Source organism: Eucyclogobius newberryi, unplaced genomic scaffold (assembly GCF_026437365.1).
Source record: "Eucyclogobius newberryi isolate DKJ021-1_F unplaced genomic scaffold, fEucNew1.0.hap1 SCAF_11, whole genome shotgun sequence".
Classification (NCBI taxonomy): Eukaryota; Metazoa; Chordata; class Actinopteri; order Gobiiformes; family Gobiidae; genus Eucyclogobius; species Eucyclogobius newberryi.
The window spans coordinates 32,266,123-32,291,178 of record NW_027315735.1 but is presented as its reverse complement, the minus strand read 5'-3'; the positions used below and the strand labels follow the sequence as shown (position 1 = coordinate 32,291,178).

Genomic DNA, 25,056 nt, shown 5'->3' with positions numbered 1-25,056 from the left:
GTCAGCTCGAACAGTCTTTCTCCGTCTTCATTTTGTCCCGTACACTGAGGGAACTATATTATGATAGATCAATGTGCTTAGACTCGCGGAAACGTGCTGCTCTCGTGGGAACGAGCCGCACGCGGCTGCAGGTGAGCGGTAGGTGCCTTTTATGATTGATGCGTGGCAGGACTAATCGGCAGTCCACGCCACGAGGAAATAAGACTCAGATTTGGGCCAAAAAAATCATCCATTCAACCTTTAAGACAATTCAGATTGAAAGCCATCAGCAGCAGAGGCGGAGCCAGACATTCTATAAATCCGGGGCTTAGCCAAAAAAGAAAGGGAGGGGGTTCATTTAAGATAAGATAAGATAAACCTTTAATATTCACACAAGGGGAAATTTCGTTGTTAGAACGCAGTAGAACAGAAGGAAAGGACAGATTATAGGAAGTTTCAAAAACACTCTTAATAGAACTCTTATGAACAAAACAAAAAAACTCTTATTAACAAAACTCCCCTCCTATCTTAATAGGGAATGGAGGGGGGGAAATAAAATAAAATAGATAATAAAAAATACAGAATAAAGGTAAAAATCAGATAATAATAAAATAATGATAATAAAATAAAAATAAAATAAAGTTAAAATAACTAGCACAAGACTAGGTAATACTATTAGCAGGTAAGTAAACCGTATAAAAAACAAAATAGAACACTCTTATTTACAGGTATTGCACATGGTTGATTCAGTATTGCACATGAATATGATGGTTTTGCACATGGTTAAATCAGTATTGCACATGTTCAGGGCTAGCAGTGTTTGTTGTAGAGTCTGACAGCAGCAGGAAGGAAAGATCTGCAAAACCTTTCCTTCACACAGCGAGGGTGGATCAGTCTCTCACTGAAGCTGCTCTCCAGAGAGGACAGAGTGTCCTGCAGGGGGCGACACTCATGGTCCAGCATAGATGTGAATTTAGCCAGGACCCTTCTGTCCCCCACCTCCTGCACCGAGTCCAGAGCGCAGCCCAGGACGGAGCTGGACTTCTTGATGACTTTGTCCAGCTTCCTCCTCTCCCTCTCTGTGATGCTGCTGCTCCAGCAGGCCACACCTACAGGAGCTGATGCCACCACAGAGTCGTAGAAGGTCTTCAGGAGTGGCCCTGTCACTCCAAAAGACCTGAGTCTCCTCAGGAGGTAGAGCCGACTCTGGCTCTTCCTGTACAGTGCGTCTGTGTTGTGAGTCCAGTCCAGTTTGTGGTTCAGATGAACACCCATGTACTTGTATGAGTCCACTCTCTTAATGTCCCATCCCTGGATGTTCACTGGTAAGGGGGCAGCAGAGTGGCGTCTGCGGAAGTCCACCACCATCTCCTTGGTCTTCCCCGCGTTGATGAGGAGGTGGTTCCGCTGACACCAGTCCACAAAGTCCTGCGCCAGTCCTCTGTACTCCACATCATCGTCGTTCGTGATGAGTCCGATGATGGCACAGTCGTCAGAGAACTTCTGCAGGACACAGCTGTCCATGTCGTGTCTGAGGTCTGCAGTGTAAAGGGTGAAGAGAAAAGGCGCGAGGACAGTGCCCTGGGGCGCCCCCACACTGCAGGTCCGAGTGTCAGACACACAGTCCCGGGCTCTCACAAACTGGGGTCGGTCCGTGAGGTAGTCCAGGATCCACTCTGCCAGGTCATACTCCACACCAGCCGTCTCCAGTTCGTCCCTCAGGAGCAGCGGCTGGATGGTGTTGAAGGCGCTGGAGAGATCAAAGAACAGGATCCTCACAGAGCTGCCAGGTTTCTCCAAGTGAGGGAGAGAGCGGTGCAGCAGGGAGATGACGGCGTCCTCCACTCCGATGCCAGGCCGATATGCAAACTGCAACGGGTCCATGGCTGAGCTCACGGTGGAGGGGAGGTGGTCCAGGACCAGCCGCTCCAGTGTCTTCATCAGGTGGGACGTGAGAGCCACCGGCCTGAAGCTGTTGAGGTCTTTGGCGCGCGGTGTCTTGGGCACAGGTACCAGACAGGAGGTCTCCCAGACCTGTGGTACCACCCTCAGCTTCAGGCTCATGTTGAAGACATGCTCCATAACTCCACACGGTTCATCTGCGCAGGACTTAAGGAGCCTGGGGCTGATGCCGTCAGGTCCTGCTGCCTTCCTCACTTTAATCCTCTTCAGCTCTCTCCTCACCTGTGCTGCTGAGACAGTCAGTGGTTGGCAGGGGGACTGTGTGCTGGGGGGATGGGTGAGTCCAGGTGAAGTGGGCTGATGGGCCAGAGCAGAGGTGTGAAGGGGAACGGGGGTGGGCCATTGTCCGGCTGTGGAAGAGAGGGCATGCAGCTGTGCAGGGGGAGGGGCGGGTGGTTGATCAAATCTCAAAAAGTGCAAATTTAAATCATTCACCCACTGTTGGTCCCCCTCTGTCTAGGCAGTGGGCAGGGGGGGGGGGTTGAAGCCTGAGATGGTTTTCAGGCTCCTCCACACTCCCTGAATGTTCTTCTGCTGCAGCTGCTCCTCTATCCTCCTCTTGTAGCCAGCTTCACCCTGCCTGATCTTCCTCCTCAGCTCCTTCTGCACAGTTTTCAGCTCCTCCTTGTTCCCTGACCTGAAGGCTCTCTTCTTCTCCTTCAGCAGAGCCTTCAGTTCACGGTTAATCCACGGCTTGTTGTTTGGAAAACACCGCACCGTCCGGGAGGCAACGGTGTTCTCAAAACAAAAATGTATGTTGTCCATGATGCACTCTGTGATGGTGTTGATGTCCTCCCCATGGTTGTAAAGCTCGGTCCAGATAGTGGTGTCGAGGCAGTCCCTCAGAGCCTCCTCGCTCTCAGCAGACCACCTCCTCACCACACGGGGCACTACATGGTGCCTGTGCACGTTCGGTTCATACACAGGCCTCAGATGTACAAGGTTGTGGTCCGAGCTGCCCAGGGGAGGGAGGGGGGAAGAGGAATAAGCCTCCTTGGTGTTGGCAAGGAATAAATCCAATGTTCTATTGTCTCTGGTGGGACAGGTAACATACTGGGTGGATGTTGGCAGGACAGAAGAGGGAGAAGCGTGGTTAAAGTCACCGGAGATGAGGAAGAGAGCCTGCGGGTGTTTGTTTTGCAGTCTGCTTGTGATGGAGAACAAAGCTTCACAGGCATTGTCAGCGTTAGCAGACGGGGCTACGTACACTGCTGTTACAACATGTGAGAACTCCTCGACACCACTTCTCTTGCACAAACATTGCGAGGCCTCCTCCTCTTCTCTTTCCGCTCTCCCTTGTTCTGTCTGCGCGCAGGAGGTAAAAATGGTCCAAAGCAACAGTATTATCCGGGATTTCTGGGGTTAGCCAGGTCTCTGTGAGCAAGATGATGCTACAGTCTCTGTAATCCCTTTCATAGCGTGTGAGAGTCGCCAGCTCTGCTGTCTTATTTTGAAGGGACCGCACGTTTCCCATGACGACCCTCGGTACCGCGGGTCTGAAGCGGTTCTTCTTCTCCCTTAGTTTGGCACCAGCGCGCCTGCCCCGCCGTGTCTTTCTCAAAATCTCTCCCGGGATGGTGTGCTTTCTCCCGGGAAAAAGAGACGCGGCTCCGGTGACGCGCAGCGCGAGGAGCTGCTCCATAGAGTAGACACGCCAGGGGAGGGGGGGCGCGGGTCCCACACAATAATCCAGCCGAATAAGTCCAAATCAACGCGTGTCCAGCGCGTGTCGGTTTGTACACATCCGGCAAGTGGATGTATGTAAAGTATTTACAAAAAATTAAATGAAAAGGGCAGAGAAGTTAGAAAAAGTTCGGAAAGAGTGGGAGCGTCGTAACAGGCAGCCAGCTTCAGCGGCGCCGGAATCATCATATCATCATTTGGGCCAATATGATGTGGTTTTAGTGCAGTTACATACAGTAACCCTCCAAAGACAAAGACAGACCATGGCCTTTTTGCGAGCCAGGGCCTGGCTCGCCCCATGGTCAGCAAAAACAGCTTGAGCTCTATTTGTGAGGTAATCAGCTATTAGATTCCAGACGATCCAAGAGAATACAGTGATCTACTGAATCAAAGGCCTTTGATAAATCAACAAAAACAGCATCAAACTTTGGTAGCAGCTGTGCTAGTGCTATGCCCTGGTCTAAATCCAGACTGGTAGCTATTTAAAATTGAATATTTGATTAAGAAAGTGTAGGGGACACATATGTCCCAAAAGACCTTTCAAAGACAGTAAACCAGTGGTCCCCAAACTTTTTGACTCGAGGGCCACATTGGGTTCCCGAGGGGCCGGGCCAGGAAAATATGGTGTGTTTGTGTGAACTAATGAATTACTATAAATTACAGGCAAGATTTGACCTGTAACTTGTAACAAAGCAACAAATGCAAGGCTCAATGTAAAAATTGTTTTCCAAATGCATTAAATAATGATTCATTTAATTACATTTCAGTTGAATAAACACGGCAGGAAAATCGACCTTCAATTTCAGTGGGAACAGTGTTGTTGATCTCCCTGTTTTGCATCAAGGTCTGGTGTAAGTTTTGTTGTGGCAATTCTCAGGATCAATCCTTTGGTGTTGGTCAGTGAAGCTGGATCTGTGACGGGCTTTGTTCATGTTCATGACACTGAATGTCTCACATATGCAGGTCGAGCCAAACAAGACCAGCATCTTATGTACGTCCTCCGGAGGTTTTGTTTCGTTCAGTGAAGCATAAAAGTCGTTTAAGTTTACTCTAAAGTTTAAGAGTGTTGGACCGTTTTAGCATTTCTTCTACCCATAAATGATCTAGTAGTAACAGCATGGAATGATTAATATCCATAAATAAAAAATCTTAATAAATGTCACCAGAATATGCAAACATTTTGACTTTAATGTTACATTTTTGCACTTCTGTCCTTCTCACTTCTCCAGTGGTTGGACACTTTGTCCAGGTCGATGCTGCGTTTGCTTCTTGCTGTGACTTTATGCTCATCAACTGCTCCAAAATGTGCCACTTCAAGACCATTTCTGGATGATATTATTCATAAACCGCACCTGTCATAAACCGCAGGTGCCCACGTTGTAACATGAGATATTTACACATAAATAAACGCAGTAGTGATGCGTCTTTTAAACCGGGGGTCTCGTGGCGCACGCGGCGCACGCGGCGCATCCGCGGTCTGTGGTGCACCCCCGCGGTCCTGCTTTAGTCCTGCTTTAGAACAAATCACAGCTGTCTCTAGTGGCCCCTCTGTCCCCTCTGTCCTTGATGACTCTGTGTGAGCTGATTTACCTGTGTCTTCACATCAGGATCATCTGCTCCTGAGCTCGTAGTCGTCGAGTGAGTGTTACTGTGACATGAGATATTTACACAGAAATATGGTCCAGATAATGATGCACATGTGTCTTTTGACTCGTGAGTCAGGTCTGGCCAAGAAAGTCTCATTTACACAATAGTGACACGCCAGTGTCTATTGAACGTGCCCGCGCGGTCCGCCGGGTACGTAGTTTGGGGACCACTGCAGTAAACAAACAAAATGTAGGATGACTAAAAGGAACGTTATCTTGACCAGAGCCCTTCCCCCTTTTGGATCAACGCCTCTGATAAAGGACAGGATGGAAAGTTAAGTCCTTAACGATTATATTTCACATCTTAATGACTTAATGTTGACTGTGTGATCTAAACTTGTCACAAAAATCATGTTTTATTTAATGATGTGTGTTCATTGACAATGTTACAGTATTTTATTATGGTTACATGTCATTTTACTGGTTTAAGCTAAATTTGTCCAAACCATGGATCTATTATATTCACTGGATAGGGTGTGGCTAGCCGCAGCATGTCGCAAACTCCCCCAGTGGCCACTCCATTGGTACTGCAGCCAAAGAAATCCCGCGGCCCAGAAAGTTTTTTTTCCCTAGAGCGCAATGTAACGAAAAACTGCTTGTGTTCGGCTGAAAAAGCACCTAGAGCTTTCAGACATGTCGGATATAGCGACAATTCTTACCTATTTTTGGGTTATTGCCTTTTTTAATTTTAAGACTGTTCAGTTGTCTTTAAAATGCATTTTAAGTTGTTAGCGTGCTCAGCTCGTGACCGTCTAGACCAATCAGAGGGCGTGTAAGTGAAGTGAACGGGCCGAGATGCCTTGAAATAGCCCAAATACCACAATTGAAATACAGGCGTAAAAATATGGATCTATGAGTTTAATAACTGAACAAATCATGGAACTAATGATCACCACGGATCTGAGGGCCGTGGATCTACTACTCAGAAGCGATGTCTTTAAATTGTTTTACCTGAAAAACTGAAAGAACGTGAGAAATTCTATGGGAAGAAAGCGAGGAATTGGAGCGTTTTGCCAGGTATAAACTTATGATGTTACGTTTCGTGTCCATCCATGTGTTATTTGTATTACACATACAAGCAGCATAAATACTGACTTCATCATGAGTTTAGCATAAATACTGACTTAATCATGACTTTAGCATAAATACTGACTTCATCATGACTTGAGCATGTGTTGCGATAGATAAACATGTGAATACATTTGACATGTTGTAGAATGATTGGTAAATTAAAAAATCCGTAATTTAAGAAATCAATTTTAGATCATACGTTCCGAATCAGAATTATTTCCATTGTCAGAGAAATTTTTTACAAACTAGACATTTTTTATGGTTTTATATTTTATTTGCGATAAATCACAAAACACTGAATAATAACACTAAAATATTGAGTCATGACAATAAATAGATTTTGGTCAATACATATACAAAATGTACAGTTTTGAACTATGTATATAATATAATCAAACTGACGTGTAAAAAACAAATTGCATTAATGAGCAAATGTTCTGATGTAAAAGTGAAGAAGCAGCAGCTTTAGACCATGAGATGGACTTAAGGTGAAGCTCATATAGATCCATGAGTGAAAAATGGCTTGATTTTATAATGACGCAGTGACAGCTGCTCTCTGCTCGCCCCGTGCTTCGTTCTCTCTCCTCACCTCGTGTTCTGGTCAACTTTTTCCAGTTCAAAATCCTTCAGTTTTCTTAAAACCAGTAGTTTAATATTTGGCTTTATCTCACACTGGGCTCTGCGCTGCTCTTGTAACTCTCTGATTGGTCAGCGCAATCACGTGGTACGGAAACTTGGGCTGCCCGTTGCTGGAGAGCTAAAGGCTAACTGGCGACATGCGACACTGAGCAGCTCCCATTGACTTGACAGCGGGCATCTTGGCTTGGGGGCTTGGTCCAAACTGAGAATAAGTTTAACCAAGAGTTAAATAAAAGTCACTCAAACTCTAGGCCGCACCTCCGAGGTCAGACAAAAGACCAGATCGAGCTTGCGCTTCTCTCTCTTCCCTACGGCTCTTGATCTGAACTTCTGCCAGGACACACCGGGTCGTGGACCCCAGGGGCCCCTCCCCTCACCAGCAATGGCTGAAGCGAACATCTTCATCAAAGAATGCACGAGTCAACGAACCATGGACTCATCAAACCCTTCGAACGCTAAACCTGCACAAAAATCAGTGCCACAGACAGCTCTAATGACCCAAAGACCTCTGAAGACCTAAAGAGCTCTGAGGACCCAAAGAGCTCTGAGGAGGCCTTGCTCGTCATCTGAGCCTTCCTTGGACACATGAGACCTGAGAGTGGCTGATATTGTTAGAGTGGCATTAAAGTCAGGTTCCCTTGAATTACTCTTCTAGAATGAATCAAAACCTAATTCTTAATACCAGCATTTCTTTTAACTAAGTTGAGCCCAGGCACAGACTGTGTAACCAAATGTGTAATTAATTGCTTTTATATCTTTGTTTATTAAACCACACAAAATCATTCTGGTTTATAGAGCCTTTGTATTGATCTTTATAGAATTATAATTGTCAATTGTCAATGAATTGTGCACTCAACGAATCGTGTTCTTTCAGAGAATGAGACTGAGCAGGCATTCATGTTTTTCTGAATTAGCTTCAGATGGAGCCCCTTTTAAATATAAATATGAACATTAATTACCTAAAATCCTATACATGTTGTCCTCTGTGATGGCGAATCCCAGAGAATATACATTACGTCTCGGTATAAATGTGTGAAGAGGAAACGAGTAAGAAAACCCAACAAAAGCATGCACCTGGTACTTATTAGCTTCTTCAAGAGTTTTACTAGGCAGGATAGTTTTGGGATTGGACGGAAATCATTCAAATCATTTTTCTGGCCTCCTTTGAGCAAATGGAGAACAAAAGCAGTATCTGGCCATACCTAAAAAACATTAATGTGGGACATGGGGAATTCTTACTTTTTGTTAACTGATATGTCCTGTAATTTTTATCAATATAATATATCATGGAAAAAATGAATTAATGCAAACTTAAATGTTATAGTTGTTTGTCTGTAATATTTCTGTCTCTGGGAATTATAAATGTGGTCAAGAGACTTTTAAAATGCAAATATTAAATGTGTTAGTAGAATCGTCCAGCTCAGGTGAGAGGCAGCGCTGTCTATATGGGTTCTGATCTGGGGCTGTTCTGAGTCTCACCTGAGGACCTCCAGTCTGCAGGGGGCGCTCTTCAGTCCAGAACACAGACGATTCACTCCTGAGTCCTTGAGGTCGTTGTTACTGAGGTCCAGATGTGTCAGACTGGAGGAGCTGAGGACTGAGGCCAGAGCATCACAACAGTCTTCAGACAGTCCACACCAGGACAGACTGAGGAGAGAACATGACACAGTCACTGACTCTGACTAATGTTCATTTCTTTGATTAAGAAATACAAAATGTACATTATGACACCACCAAATGGACACAAATATTAACACAATATTCCCTTTATTAAAGACTCTGATCAAACAGTTCCAGCTGAATGTTTTTCCATGTGTGAGAGTTACTGCGTTACCATGGAGACGCCCACTTATAGTTATCACTATAAGTCAGGATTATTGGCTATTATATGGAATGGAATGCGCACAAGTCTTTGTTCTTGCCATGTTTCTTCTTCTTATTATTATTAGGCCCGAGCCGAAGAACGAGAATCGTCCTGGCGAGGGACTTATTAATATTGGATCCGGGGGTTGGAAAAACGCAAAAATCGAGTACTAAACAAAGACGGATATGCTCGTGTGTGGTATCAGTTCTAATTTTGAGTGAAGGTTTCGTGAAAAAATATTGAAAGACGCTCACTCACAAAAATAGTTCATGGGAGGACATGTAAAAAAATAATACTATGACCCCGCCCTAAGTCATACAGGATGTCGGCCATATTGGATAAACGAGGCGCTGACAAATGTGCACCTCGTCGTACGTTTGACAGTTTCTCGTTTTGATCGAAATCACTTCAAACTTGGCCACAAGACACAAAACCCATGAGCAAAGTAGTGTTTGAATTCTGAAGCTGATAAGTTTTATGGTATGATCATCGTGAATTTGAAACAAAATCGCAATTTCTGGAAAATTTAAAAAAAAATCTACGTTTCTTAAAAAAATTTTGGGGGGGAAATTTTGATGTAGCGTTTTGGGAGATTTCAAAGCTGAACGCAATGATATGCAAATGTAGTGGCTATTCAATGAAATGGCTCTCTAGCGCCCTCTCCAAATTTGATTTTTAAAAATTTATAAAAGACATAAGGGGTTTGTGACCAAGCACAATTTGACAAGATTACGTGACTCTAGCTTGAGGTTTTATAGCTGAAAAAAATGTGCAAAAAAAAGTTTCCATTATTAGGCCCGAGCCGAAGGTCGAGTATCGTCACGGAGAGGGACTTATTATAATTGGTACCGGGGCTGGAAAAACGCCAAAATCGAGTACTAAACACAGACGGATATGCTCTTGAGTGGTATCGAAAATTAGAACTCTGTGAGCTCTAATTTTGGGTGAAGGTTTTGTGAAAAAATATTGAAAGACGGCTCAGTAGCGCCACCTCAAAAATCAAATAACATGGGGCCAATGGGAGTCCGACGCCAAAAAAAGTGGCAGTAAAAATATGGCGCTCACTCCAAAAAATAGTTCATAGGAAGACATAGAAAATACAAAAAATAATATTATGACCCCTCCCTAAGTCATACCGGAAGTCGGCCATATTGGATAAACGCGGCGCTTACAAAAGTGCACCTCGTCGTACATTTGGTATTTTCTCTTACAGTTTTCATCGAAAGCACTTCAAACTTGGCCACAAGACACAAAACCCATCAGCAAAGTAGTGTTTGAATTCTGAAGCTGATACGTTTTATGGTATGGTCATCGAGAATTTTAAACAAAATCGCGATTTCTGGAAATATAAAAAAATTCTACATTTCTTCAATATATTTTTTCGGGAAAGTTTTGACGTAGAGTTGAACACAAATGATATGCAAATGTAGTGGCTAGCTAATAAAATGGATTTTTAGCGCCCTCTCCAAATTTGATTTTTAAAAATTCATAAAAGACCGTCTATTTGTCGTAGACAACTGAAAAAAATCATAAGGGGTTAATTTCTGACCAAGCACAATTTGAAGAGATTACATGACTCTAGCTTGAGGTTTTATAGCTGAAAAAAAATGGGCAAAAAAAAGTTTCCATTCTTCTTCTTCTTATTATTTTCACCCAAACCACCCCAATTTTGACCCCCTTTTTTTTTACCCAAAATTCAGGATCGGTGAAATTTTTTTTTTTTTTGGTGTCTAGAAAGATGAATTACGCAAAATGACTCGCTAGCGCCCTCTCCAAATTTGATTGTTTAAAAAATCATAAAAAATTATTGATTTGTCGTAGACTACTGAAAATATTTATAAGGATTAAGTGTATGACCGGGCACGATGTGACAAAATTGCGTGACTCTAGCTTAAAAAAAAATTGACTTCCGGTTTTAGAAAGTGTACTTTTATTTTGAAAAGCTACTTCCTGTTTAGCGTTTTGGCGGAATCAGCTTGACAGAAAAAAAGCGTTTTTATGTTGTGCACCTAAAATATGTCACCACATTGTTTTAAGTTATATTATTATTTGGTAATTTTGTATTGTACAGTAATTAAATATATATGTTATTTTGGTATGTTAATGCTAAGACATTAACTTAGACATAGTATGTGTCATAATTAAGTGCTTTCCTGATTTTTGTAAGTTGAGGGAGTAGGGCGGAACCTTTGTTGCACCACATTGGGTTTTCATGGCGGAACTTCCTGTTTACGTCAAACGTGATCGGTTCATCCTTGATTTTGTCTTTTATAGTATTTTCAGGTCAGTACACGGTGCAAACCACCAACACATAGCACTATAAGGTCATTACTTAAGGTTTCATCAGTAGTTTGTACTGTTTTGATGTTGCCTGGTACTTTTTGGCTTGTATTTACAAGTTAGCTTTCAGATTAACAGTAAAGTTACACGCGGGGACTCCGGTTTTATGGGTTTTATTCAGCTTTATAAGCATGTATATGCAAAGTATTTTATTTTTTGTAACTTAAACAAGGAGTTTAGGCATTTGTACAAGAGTTTAAGAGACACACTTGACAAATTGAGATGGTTTATATTTGTAGAAATGTAGATTAAACTTTGACAGTTTGAGAGAGTATATTTTTTGTGTTTAATGTCCATGCTATAAGCCAGTTGATATTATTATACTACAACAGTGGTATTTGTGTTTTATTTAAAATGTGAATTAATATAAAACGTAGAGAAAGTATATATATGTGACATATGTGACAATTTATTGGTGTACAAATGCACAATAATTGCGCATTGCATTATTGTTGTTTAAGAACAATTAAAAACGTGATCTGGACATGAAAAGCAGCACTTAGGTTCATCCTTATATATATATATAAAAATATATATAAATATATATATATATATATAAATATATATATATATATATATATATATATATATATATATATATATATATATATATATATATATATATATATATATATATATATATATATATATATATATATTATATTATATTATATTATATTATGTAAAGAACCAATTGTGTATTTTCTTTGGACAAAACATGTAAAAGTAAATTTGACTTCCGGTTTTAGAAAGTGCACTTTATTTTACCAATGCTAGCATTGGTTTGACAACTGAATAGCGTAACTCATGTGCGGAGCCAGGCCCTGGGTTTGGGGCTTGAGCCCCGGATCTTTGTCCAAAAGCCCCAGATCTTTTAGTCTTTTAAAAATGCATGATTCCATCAGAGCATTAATCATGTGTTTTTTTTCTTTTATTTTCTTAAAAACAGGTAACGACGTCATTAAATAGTTGGCGTAACCGGCAGAGCCTAGGATTAGAATGCAGGGGACCAGTGTTCAAATCCTGCAGTTGCTTCTCTTCATCCTTGTTGTTCTTTCACTTTATTCTTTTTATAAACGGACCATTACTTCGCTAAGCCGTTGGCGCAATAGGTAGAGCGTTGGCTTCAGTTAATTATTGTTGTTCTTTTCTTTTTCTTTTTCAAAAACGCATCATGACGTCACTAAGTGGTTGGTTAGAGGTGTGCTCTTTGCGGTGGCAAGTACCCCGCGGTCGCAAGGGGGGCGAGGGCCTTTATCGCCGCGTGCGGCTTTAATTTTTATTATTTTTCTCCCACAAACCACCCCAATTTTAGCCACCTGTCCGTTAACGAAAAGTCCATTTTTTTTTTACTCAAAATTCAGGATCGGTGAAAAATAAAAAAAAATTGTGTCTGAAAAAATGAATGACGCAAAATGACTCGCTAGTGCCACCTCCAATTTCAACATTACATTACGGCAATGACAGGCGTTTTCATCGCCGACTTATGAAAATTGGAACAAACGTACCTAATGTTAAGACGGATAAAAATTATATTATGACCCCGCCCTAAACCCCACAGTTCCGCCCATTGTGGGCGGAACCCAATTATTTCCAAATTTTACACCTCATACTTTATTTTTTTCCACTTTGGATTTGCAGTCGAAAGGGTTGATAATTTGTCAAAATTAACTACACCCATGTGCAATTAGAGTTCATTCTTTTGATTTTTGATACAACTCGAAATGTGGACGTGGCAGGCTCGTGAACAAAAAATGCTGTTTTTGGAAGTGTTTAAACTTGCGTTACTCTGGAATTAGATGTCCTATTTTCCGGCATTAATATACGTTTTGTGCAAAATGATGATCTGAACGCAATGATATACAATATATATAGCTACATTTTTACAAAGGCTCTACAGCGCTCCCTTGAACATATACATTAATAAGTTTCTTAGGCATTTTTTTGGGGAAGGTTTTAATAAAGCATTTGTGAAGGCTTCTAAGCCGAACGCAATGATATGCAAATGTGGAGGCTAGCTAATAAAATGGCTCTCTAGCGGCCTCTCCAAATTTGATTTTTAAAAATTAATTAAAAATTATTTATTTGTCGTAGACAACTGCAAATATGTATAAGGAGGTAATCTGAGACCAGGCACAATTTGGCAAAATTACGTGACTAGCTTGAGTTTTTATAGCTTTTGAGTGTTTATTTACTAAATGCTAATCCAGCGCTAGCTGTGCTCGAACATTAGCTGCTAACCATACATTCCTATGGGTGCTGCTGTTAGCTTCACGCTATGCAATGCTAATGATAGCTTTTGGCTACGCATTGGTTTGACGTACTGAATAGCGTAACTTGAATAGTTACTAATGTAACTACGACACTATATATATATATATATACACATATATTGTTTTCACTCCTTATGAGCCATCAAGAGGTTATTTTATTCACACAGAAACTACAACAGTAGCCGGTTAAACAAATACCTTCCCATAGTTACATCTGATGTGGTCTGGACCAGTATCAAGTATCAACACGGTTTTAGCGAAAACGAAACTAGGTCATTTTTGCACACTAGTTTCGTTTTGTGCTCGCTTCTGATTGGTCCTCCTGGCTGGTGAGGCTCACTACCCCGGTCCTTTCTCTTTCATAAGCCGCACAGCGAATTAGCACGTGCTCGACAGTCTCTGGCACCCGACAGTCACCACATAGGCCGGTCGGATACTCAGTGACCAATTGAGTCCAGTATGGCCAATCCTCATGCGGGCAAAGGCCCTTTCCTCCCCCGCGTTCCTGCCTTTGGGGTCTGGAGCTTTTTTGGCCATTTTTGGGAACCTTCAATTTTGCCCTGATATACTACATTAAGAAATGTTTACCGGACCAATGTTGGGCATCTTTTTTTTCAGCACAACCTCACCTATATGATCAGTTAGTTAGTTTTTCACTTTGACATACTATTTCAACATAACTGGACCTCAACACACAGAAAACACAAAGTCCGTCTAGAAAAATTATGTTTTTTTCATTGTAAAACCCTCAAACATGCTCAACCAAGCGTTTAAAAAGGTTCAAACTGAACCACAAGGTGCAAATATGAACATATACAAGTATTCTTGTGAAATATACAAGCATTAAACCACTATTTACAATAAAAAGTAGGTAAATCCTCCGTTTTTCTATTTGTGCTACTTCTCAAAACAGTTTCTGTCCAAAATGACACAGAGAGCCACATCACAGGCCTTGCACTTCCATGTGAGTGATGTTCAGAAGGAACTCTAAACCAGGTCTAACCCAGGACTAAACCAGGACTAAACCAGGTCCAACCCAGGTCTAAACCAGGACTAAACCAGGTCTAAACCAGGACTAAACCAGGTCCAACCCAGGTCTAAACCAGGACTAAACCAGGTCTAAACCAGGACTAAACCAGGACTAAACCAGGTCCAACCCAGGTCTAAACCAGGACTAAACCAGGTCCAACCCAGGTCTAAACCAGGTCTAACCCAGGACTAAACCAGGACTAAACCAGGTCCAACCCAGGTCTAAACCAGGACTAAACCAGGTCTAAACCAGGACTAAACCAGGTCTAAACCAGGTCCAACCCAGGTCTAAACCAGGACTGAACCAGGTCTAAACCAGGACTAACCCAGGACTAAACTAGGACTAAACCAGGTCTAAACCAGGTCCAACCCAGGACTAAACCAGGTCCAACCCAGGTCTAAACCAGGACTAAACCAGGTCTAAACCAGGACTAAACCAGGACTAACCCAGGACTAAACCAGGACTAAAGCAGGTCTAAACCAGGACTAAACTTGATCAACATGAAGTGTGCCCCTCATTTTGCTTCACAACAACTATATTACTGACAATGAAATACTTGAAATACTAAAACTCTCCAAAACTACTCAAAAACAGCATGATTCCTCTCGTTCGTTCTTCCTCTTTGACGTCGACGGCAGCCGTCTACGTCACTTAGTTTTCATGCTGCGCGGTCCTAAAGCCGACCATGTTTCAAAACGCACCGGTGCGGGCGTCGACCCCGAAGGGCTAATATCTGTGGTCCCTCAAGACGGACCTTTTCAGCCCAAATGGGCGGTTTGTTCGAACCCCCTGAACCCCCCTTGGCTACGGCCCTGCGCTGTGTCCTGAGCCAGCACAGCCTCTGTTGGTATAAATAATACAACTGATGTCTGTGCACTTAGAACGCACCATTTGTATGTTGATACGTTTTGAGTTGTAAAGCAGATGCCACTAATTTGTGTGTTTAGCCATGTTAGCGCCGTATGCTAGCGTTAGCATTAGCATGTTAGCTCATATTCAACATTCACTGTGAACATGTTCGTAATGAGTCTTGATTGGGATTGTATTGTACTTGTATTAGTCCAAAAACAATGTTTGTTTCTTGTTTACAGTTTTACCATTCATTCTTCATTCTCCATGCCATATAGCCAATTAAACCCAGTTAAAAGGAGCAACGGTGTGGTTTTTGGAAATGATGGTTATGTACCTGTCAAGCTGAGTTCAAGAGCAGGACATAGATATGTGTCTGAACGCGGAAAAAGCACGTACATGTCTACCCGGAGACATTTTGAGTTATTCACAGATTCTGAAAGTGTGAATTCAAAGCTTTCCAATGATGTCTCACTCATGTAGATCTAATAATATTTGAGTAAGTTGTGGTCATTTGAATGTATACAACTCTCAAACCCATTCACTGAGAAAACGGGGCTCAAAGTTTCTCACCGGAGTGAGCCCAGAGTCACAGGGGGGCTCATTTGCATCTCATTGAGATAAGCCCTCCCCCCTGTCACACTGACACCACCTCCCCCTACAGCTGTCACTGAAGACTCAAGAGGAGTGTTGTTATTGATGGTAACTGGACTTGAATCAGAATTAGAAGTTACTGTATTAAAATGGAAATACTTGGATTACAAAAGGCCCTGAATAGAATCAAAGAATCAGAATGAGAATAGGGTTCATTGCATTTGTCGATAAACAATTCACAGGTGATTCAGTGCAACACAAACAACAAAAGATAAGATAAGATAGCCTTTAATGTTACAACGCAGTAGATACAGGGGTAAAGGACAGATAACTTATAGGAAGTTTAAAAAACACTCTTAATAGAAGAACTCTTATAAACAGATGCCACTGGTTCTGCTTCACAGTGACTTTCCGCAAGCACCACACCTGGTCTCTTGGCATCAAAGCTGTAAACAAATAACAGGACATTTAAGAAATGGCTAACTATTTCACATAAAACACTCATTAACTTTCTTTTTTTTTTAACACAATGTGAGAGTTTCAATATAAAGTGTATCTGTAGTAGACAGAGAGAGAGAAAGGAGATTAGATTAATACATATGACATTTGATTAAGACGTATATGTCTCTATAATTGCTATTCTGCATTTTCAGTATTATTAGTACCTGCTTTGCAAAGTCAAAGCTGTAATGCATCCTGATGTCTTTGCTTGCTGGCGGTGAGGGTCCAAAAGACAGCACATTAGATTCTGTTGTAGAGATCTGTGCGTGGCCTGCAGCTTCTGATGTGTGGGAGAAGCTGTTTCCACAGTGATCTGAAGCTTGATGTACAAACTGCAGGCTCACCTGAAAAACAGATGTTGCTTATGGTTAATTATACTCTAATCATTAAAACATGAATGAAAATCACCAAAATAATGTTTTACACTTACCACGCTCCTTAGCAGACTTCACGTAGAGACCTTAGTCACATGGGTTAGGAGCAACTTCACATGCCAGTCTCTATGGCCAGGATGTCGACCAGGTAGCATTATGGAATGGACTTCTGTATAGTTTTATATAGTATAGTGCGCGCTTCTTCCTCAACCGTGGTGTTGCTCCATTTTCGTCATAGTGTTTGATTATGTCAGTCAGGGTGCCAATTCTGAAAAGGTGGATAAAAGGATTAGGGTTAACAGTAATATGGGAATAACAAGCTTCACAGATAACAGTTCACATTGTGACGTTAACGGTGTATTTAAGATGCAAAACGCGGAGATATTGGGACATCTGCCCTCGGCTAGCGGGGCTAGCTAGCTCACTTGAGATAACACGGCTCGTAAAAGGAAAACACTTGCAGAACAGCACACCAAAACATAAACATACACTTGAGTTTAAAACCGGCGCACATTAAAGTGATTAAAAGCGGGTGTTTTAGTCGCAAAGCTTACCTGGTTCAGCCGTCCTGTTGTCTCTCCCAACACCGTGCACAGAGAGACACACAGGAAGCTGATAATGGCCAGGCAAGCGCGTGATTGGTTCGAGTGACGCAGTGCGTGCGTGACGTGCGACGTACGTAAGCCACGTGACCAGAAGTGGTATCGGGAGTTGCAGTTTTTTTCTATTTCTAGTTTTTTTATGTTCTAAAATTAACGCAAAACACCATTAAACACACACAAAGCACAACCCACACAACCTACGGGTCAAGCAATACTACATAAGTATATAATTTGTACAGACAAAACGCCGAAAAATAACCCGATAACATAGCAAAGTTTAGCTTACAACTTAGCTCCGAATAGCTGCGTTTAGCTCCGGGCTGTGGGGGTAACAGCCGGTTTAGCACGATAAAACAGACACAAAGCACGACCCACACAACCCACGGGCCAACCCACGCCGAAAAATAACCCGATAACATGGTGATAACAGCAAGTAGTCACATTAAGCCCGTATTGCAGAGTGCACTGAAGCAACATGTTAGCTTAGCATTAGCTCCACCGGAGCAGACAAGTAAGATTCTAAAGTGATCACGAGACCGCCTTAAAACACAGCGTTAAAGCAATAATTTAGTAGTAAAGTAAAAGTGTACCTGAGTAAACGGTTCCATTGCAATGTAGTCCAGGAAATGTAAGCTCTGAAGACTGTGCTCTGCAGACGGTCTGGAGTAATGAGAGAAGCACACAGGGCACGCAGAGCACGCAGCTGGCCATGAGGATCACAGCTGATTGGTGGAAAATGTAAACAACACGTTGGCTAGAAAAAGGTGACGCCCCCCAGGAGAGCAGGGAAAAGACCCGAAAACTTCACATTTTTAACAGCTTAATGTATACGTTTAAGACAACCAATAGTGTTATCTGAAGCACACAGGGGCTTATTCATAACTTCAACTAGCACATTCTGCAAAAAAACGAAAATCACACATTTGAAAAAAAAAATCTTTTTTTGGGTTTATCTCAGTTTCACCGATGCCGACATGTTCCGGCATTTAGGCTGCGCTGCCACATATACATATACACGAAGCCGTGAAATTGTTAAATGAAGTGTAAAGTTTGTGCTGTTTGTGAGGAAGAGGTGATGTGGGCGGAGGGATTAGAGGTGTGCTCTTCGCTTTGTAACAACAAAGACATCTCATGACCTCATGGGCTCATGTTGTTCAAGCGCTCATCGATTGGCACTCAGATGATGTATGTATTTATACCGATTTATACCGGGATCCTGAGAGTGGGCGTACTGACGCTGCTTATTTCGTGCCTGAACTGGGGCTGGCGGTCAAGAAGAGGTTGACAGATCGCCTTTCTGTTTTCACATCGGAACTCATAGCGATACGGTTGGCATTGGAATGGGCGGATTCTGCTTTAAAGTGTTGCGGCATTGTGGTGGCCTCTGACAGCCTTTCTGCATTGCAAAGCATTAAATCTGGGAAATCGGTTTGCAGAGAAGATGTGTTGAATGGCATCTTCTGTCTGATACTCTCCCTGTCCAGGAAGGATGTGAGGATTTCCTTCATTTGGGTCCCTGCGCATGTGGGGGTGGATGGTAACGAAATGGCTGATTCACTGGCTAAACGTTCCCTTAGGCGGCCATCAATAGATGTGACGGTTGAGTTAAGCAAATCTGAAATCAAGCCTATTATCAAGAGTCACGTGTCCGGCCTTTGGCAGGAATTTTGGAGCCACTGTGATACTGGACGGCACCTCTATCACATACAGGGTAGTGTGGGTCCTTGCAGGTCCATGGGCAGGAACGCGGGGGAGGAAAGGGCCTTTGCCCGCATGAGGATTGGCCATACTGGACTCAATTGGTCACTGAGTATCCGACCGGCCTATGTGGTGACTGTCGGGTGCCAGAGACTGTCGAGCACGTGCTAATTCGCTGTGCGGCTTATGAAAGAGAAAGGACCGGGTTAGCCTTGTGGTTTCGGAATAATGGGCGGGAGTTCACTCTGCGGAACGTTCTTGCGATTCAGTCACAGGGTTTGTGTCAGGCTGTGGTTGCTTACTTATATAGCACAGGGTTGGGTAAACGTTTATAGAGTTGGGGTGTGTTGGAGACTGAGCCGAGGATGAAAAGCAAGAGGATGTTCTAACGCGTTCTGAACTCATGGGCCTAGACACACTACAGTGATGGAAGAAGTACTGCTAAAGGATACAACAACAAAGACATCTCATGACCTCATCATCGTCAACAACAACAAGATGAAGTTTAAAGAATAAAGTCTGGCGGTAATGCAACACTTGGATGCCAACTGCCATAAAACAACAACAACAACAACAACAGAAGGAGTTTTATTTTGACACAGCCTGACAGTGACAGATGATAGCCTAAAGAACTTGTTAAAAGTCCCATGTTTATTTCTGATGTTAAACAAAAATATTATTGTGACCATGCCCCCAGACTAACTCTATGGCCGCCATCGTCCTTTGATAATGAAAAGACATTATCAGCAATTTGATTCACGTTCACATTAACAAACTCCTCCTAGCTTCTATAACTGAGAAGCTTTAAATTTGGCCTAGGCCCATGAAACTTAGAGCAGTGATAGAGCTCCCTGTGACGACTAAAACGCACTTGGCAGCATCGCTGTATGATGGACAAAATGTCGCCCATTTTGGATCAAAGTGGTGCCGCCACAGCTTACTCTTAATTTTCAAAAAAGGTCTTGTCCTAGGTTTTTTGTCCGATTGAGCTCAAAACAACACTTTCAGCATCTAGACACATTGAAATTTAATAATGAGCCCATTTTTTCTCAACTCCTTACAGTCTCCGCGTGGGACACCATCGAAAAAGGCCTTCATGTACTGCTTTTCGATGACACGTCACGGCCAAAGATATTGAGCTACTGAGCACAACTTTCACTCACTAATGCGTTTTTATAGCCGGATTGTAAGTAATTAATACCCATGTAACAGATTTACTCATATAGCGCCCCCTACCTATAATTTGACAACTCAACATTGTCTGGTTTGTTTGAAACATATTGAATATATTATATTCTACTCAAGATGCCATGAAAAACGTTAATTACAGATATTGTGTATTTTTCACTATTGGCCAGCACGGGTGGCGCTCTTTTATTTTGATGAGACATTTCCTGTCTTGATTCCTGTAAGCAGCGGGTCACTGAGGCTTTTTCTCCCTTTCTCCCTGCTCAGGTTAGCGTTCGGCACAATCTTGCAATTTGTCGGGACAAACTAAACTATTTGAATCGCAAACTACCCAAATGTCAACAGTGAGTTACTGAGTTACTGTTTGCTATAAATTCCACCAAAACGAAGTGGAATTTTATCAAATGTGTTAGCCCAGTGGTTAGAAAGGAGGTCTGATATGTCGGAAATCCAGGGATTGATTCCTGCTTGGACCCAAATTTATATGTATTGTTCTTTTCTTGTTTAAACTTTATAAACTTATAGATTGCACAGTCTGGTGTAATCAAATTTACTTGTTTTTAGATAGTTGACTAATAGATGCATTTTAAATTATTTTTTAAAGCACACAATATTTTTTTGTTTTGGCCATTTTATAAATTTCCAGATTTTTTCAAATATTTGTTTGAGTTGTTTATAATTTTGTGATTCATCTTTTTGTCTATCATTTTCTATCTGTAATTATGAAACTCTTAGATTGGGCAGTTTGATTTGAAAAGTGTCGTTCTTTTTGTGTTTAAATTTTTTCAATGTGACACGTGTCCTCTGCGCCGCTAACAAAAAAGGCATTTTCCACATCATTGCACTGCACGGCACTAGAATTGACATAAAACCATGACAGAGAATAACAAGGACAGAATAAAGGTCCCTCTTTTGTTTGTGTAGGTTCCATCAACACAATAGGAACTATAGTAACCAGTCATAGTAACTGTCAGTTACTGTGACTTGTTCATTAGACAGGCATGGGTAAATTAAAATTGTTGTATCAATTCCGTGTCTAAAGCGTGATTATGAAAAATTAATACCCATATGATGAAATGACTCTATAGAGCCCCCTTTCTTTTAAGTGGTAAATCAACATTGTCAAATTAGTCTGAAATTCAGGAGTTATATTCTCCTCAAGACGCCATGGAAAATAGACGGGTGATTCAACACTGACAAACAGCTATCGTCAAATATGTTAATTCGCTTATCAACTTTGATATGACATATCAAAATTTGCATAAAACAGATTTATAACACACTTTTTTTTAGATAATTTACACTATTAAAATAGAGAACCTATCCAATCCAACTTTATTTGTATAGCAAAGTCTTCAAAGTGCTGCACAGAGTACAAAAGAAGCACAGGTAAAATATGTTAAAATAATAAATAAATACGTACAAACCAAATAAAAAATTCATCCATCCATCCATCTATTTTCTACCGATTGTTCCGTTTCGGTGTCGCGGGTAACTGGAGCCTATCCCAGTGACTTCGGGCCTTAGGCGGAGTACATGTATATAATAATAAAAAAAATATATAATATACAAATTTATGACGGTCAGAGGACCACATATTCTCATGCCGTCTTAAATGTTACCAAATAAAAGTTTTTAAACAAGACTTAAAAGCATCAAATGAAGGTGCAGTCTTTATGTGGGAGGAAGAGCGTTCCAAAGTTTGGCGCCGACTACAGGAAAGCCCCAGGTTTTTGTGACAGGAAGTTGGAACTGGCCCTCAGACCTCAGTGAGCGCGCAGGAGTGTAGGGGAACATTGAATATTTTAAAAAAAAACAATACAATTTTAAAATCAATTCTAAAATGAATGAGGAGCCAGTGCAGTGAGCATAAAATAAGTTTTGAACTAACTGTGAGCGTGACAGGTTAGCTTGGCTGATACCAGAGTACAGTGCGTTAGTCAAGACGTATAGGGATAAAAGCATGGATCACCCGCTCTAGGTCGCTAAAAGATAAAACTGGTTTGAGTCTAGATTAAAACCTAAGGTGATAAAAACTAGATTTAACCACGGCATTATCTGCTTGGCAAACTTAAAATCGAAATCAAGGATTGTGCGCTCGGCTCCCAGGGCGGTGGTCAGGCGTCGGGGCAGTCGGCTTTCGATGGCGTACACACCGGAAGGCGGTCGCAGGTGTGGCGAGAGCCACCATTGTGGCTTTAATTTGGATTTGGTTCTGCTTTTTATGTTGTTCAGTGTTACAAGATAAGATTCACGTTTTTCCACAGCAGTGTTTCTTTTGTGAACTTAAATGAAATGACAATGAAATCTACAGAAATACATCAGAAGTAAAAGTACAAAATATACAAATATAAGTTTTAAACTATTAAAAAACATATGAAAATGAATAGAAACAAGATTCAAGCTCCAGATGAAACTGAATAAATGTATTCCAGAGTTTCATAATAAAATGTCAATAAATAAATAAGTGAAATATGATTTAAATTAAAATATTTGAACTTTTGAGTGTTGATTAAAATAAACAGGGCTGTCTATATGATCTGATCTGGGGCTGTTCTGAGTCTCACCTGAGGACCTCCAGTCTCCAGGGGGCGCTCTTGACTCCAGAAGACAGACGCTCCACTCCTGAGTCCTCGAGGTCATTGTTACTGAGGTCCAGATGTGTCAGACTGGAGGAGCTGAGGACTGAGGCCAGAGCATCACAACAGTCTTCAGACAGTCCACACCAGGACAGACTGAGGAGAGAACATGACACAGTCACTGACTCTGACTAATGTTCATTTATTTTATAAAGAAATACAAAATGTACATTATGACACCACCAAATGGACACAAAGTCAAACAACAACAAAATAAGATCCCACTGTCCTCATTTATATTTTTGTTTTACACAAACATGAGACATTGAACAAAAGAAAAACACAATATTAACTTTATTAAAGACTGAAGATGAAACTGTTCCGGCTTAATACTCTCCATGTGTGAGAGTTACTGCGTTACTATGGAGACGCCCACTTATAGTTATCACCATTCATTTGGATTTGGTTCTGCTTTTTATGTTGTTCAGTGTTACAAGATAAGATTCACGTTTTTCCACAGCATTGTGCACATGCGCACTCCCCCGTGCGGACTGATACAACACACACGTGCGTTTGTTTATTAGCGCAACGGAGCGCATCGCATCTCTCGTCTCCCGTAGATTTCCGTCTTCTTCTGAGTCAGCTCGAACAGTCTTTCTCCGTCTTCATTTTGTCCCGTACACTGAGGGAACTATATTATGAACTATATTATGATAGATCAATGCGCTTAGACACGCCTGGGGACGAGCCACACACGGCTGCAGGTGAGCGGTAGGTGTGTTTTATGATTGATGCGTGGCAGGACTAATCGGCAGTCCACGCCACGAGGAAATAAGACTCAGATTTGGGCCAAAAAAATCGTCCATTCAACCTTTAACTTAAATTAAATAACAATAAAATCTCTTTGTCTAAAAATGTAGCAAATGTACAACAATAAGTTTTAAACTATTAAAAAGCATATTAAAATGAAAAGAAACAAGCTCCAGATGAAACTGAATAAATGTATTCCAGAGTTTTATAATAAAAGATCAATGAAGCAGTGAAATATGATTTACATTCAAATATTTGAACTTTTGAGTGTTGACTTCACTCACTACAAAAATATGCTCAAAAGCTTAAACTGAAACTAACAATTGTCCAAATTAACACTGTTTTCAAGCTAAAATGATTTATTTAGAGATTGTTTTTTAACTTTCTTAGAAATGTTTGTTTATAACAGAAAAATAGTGAGAAATTTGTGATTAAACAATTTAAACATTTCTATTTGTTTTTATTTTGACAAAAACAGAGATTTAGTCTAGGACTTTAGTGACTTTTTATCTTCTATTATGAAGCTGGAAAATGAATTCTTGGGGATTTCAACGTTTGGGTTGAGGGCTCATCATGCTCTGCAAAGGATCTTTTAACTTTGACTGAAACATTTAAATTTTTTAAGCAGCATGTCTCAGGTCCCACCCACCAAAAGGGACACACTTTAGACTTGGTGTTTTCTCTTGGCCTGAGTGTTGCTAACCTCTGTGTGGAGGATGTCCATATGAGCGATCATAGCTGTGTTTTATTTGAATTGATCTTTTCTCCTGAGCCGGTGCCCTCAAACATCAGGTCTCAGAGGCGCATTATCACTGCAAATACAGCCGTCCAATTTTCTGCTATGTTGGATCCTCATTTGTTTATGAATTGTCTTGATGTGGACAGTTTAATTAATTGCTTTAGCAGCCACTGTTTATCAATTTTAGATCAGGTGGCACCTGTAAAATCCACCTTGTCAACACAGAAAAAAGCTTGTCGTTGGATTAATGAAGGTATCCTAAACCTAAAGAGACTATGTCGGAAAACTGAGCGTCTGTGGAAAACCTCCAGTCTTGAGGTACATAGGTTACACCTCAGAGATCTTGTATCATCTTACAATGAAATGATGGAAAGTTCCAGATCTGATTACTTCCGCCAGCTAATAACATCTAACAAGAAAAACCCCAAAGTGTTGTTTGACACTATCAATTCTATTGTTTGTCCTACAGCTGCAGTTACTCCTGTTTTCTGCAAAGCTGACAGCAATGAATTCCTCCGGTTCTTCACCGATAAGATCAAGATGATCAAAGACCTAATCCCACTCCCATTGTCTGATAAACCTGTTTCTGTGTAGTCTGTTTCCCAAAATTGGTCTTCTTTTAAGCCTGTCACTCT

At 41.4% G+C, this 25,056-nt stretch overlaps 1 protein-coding gene across 17 annotated transcripts in view; it reads right to left on the bottom strand.

Moving 5' to 3' along the window:
- The window catches only part of LOC140354724 (NACHT, LRR and PYD domains-containing protein 3-like), a 334,575-nt gene that overhangs the window by 99,556 nt on the left and 209,963 nt on the right, over nt 1-25,056 (bottom strand). For all 17 annotated transcript variants that reach the window (XM_072439924.1, XM_072439932.1, XM_072439926.1 and 14 more), the window contains 2 exons: nt 22,861-23,028; nt 8,460-8,627 (listed from right to left, as the gene is read on the bottom strand). In XM_072439924.1, coding sequence (XP_072296025.1) covers nt 8,460-8,627; nt 22,861-23,028 — 336 coding nt within the window. The remainder of the gene's footprint in view (nt 1-8,459; nt 8,628-22,860; nt 23,029-25,056) is intronic.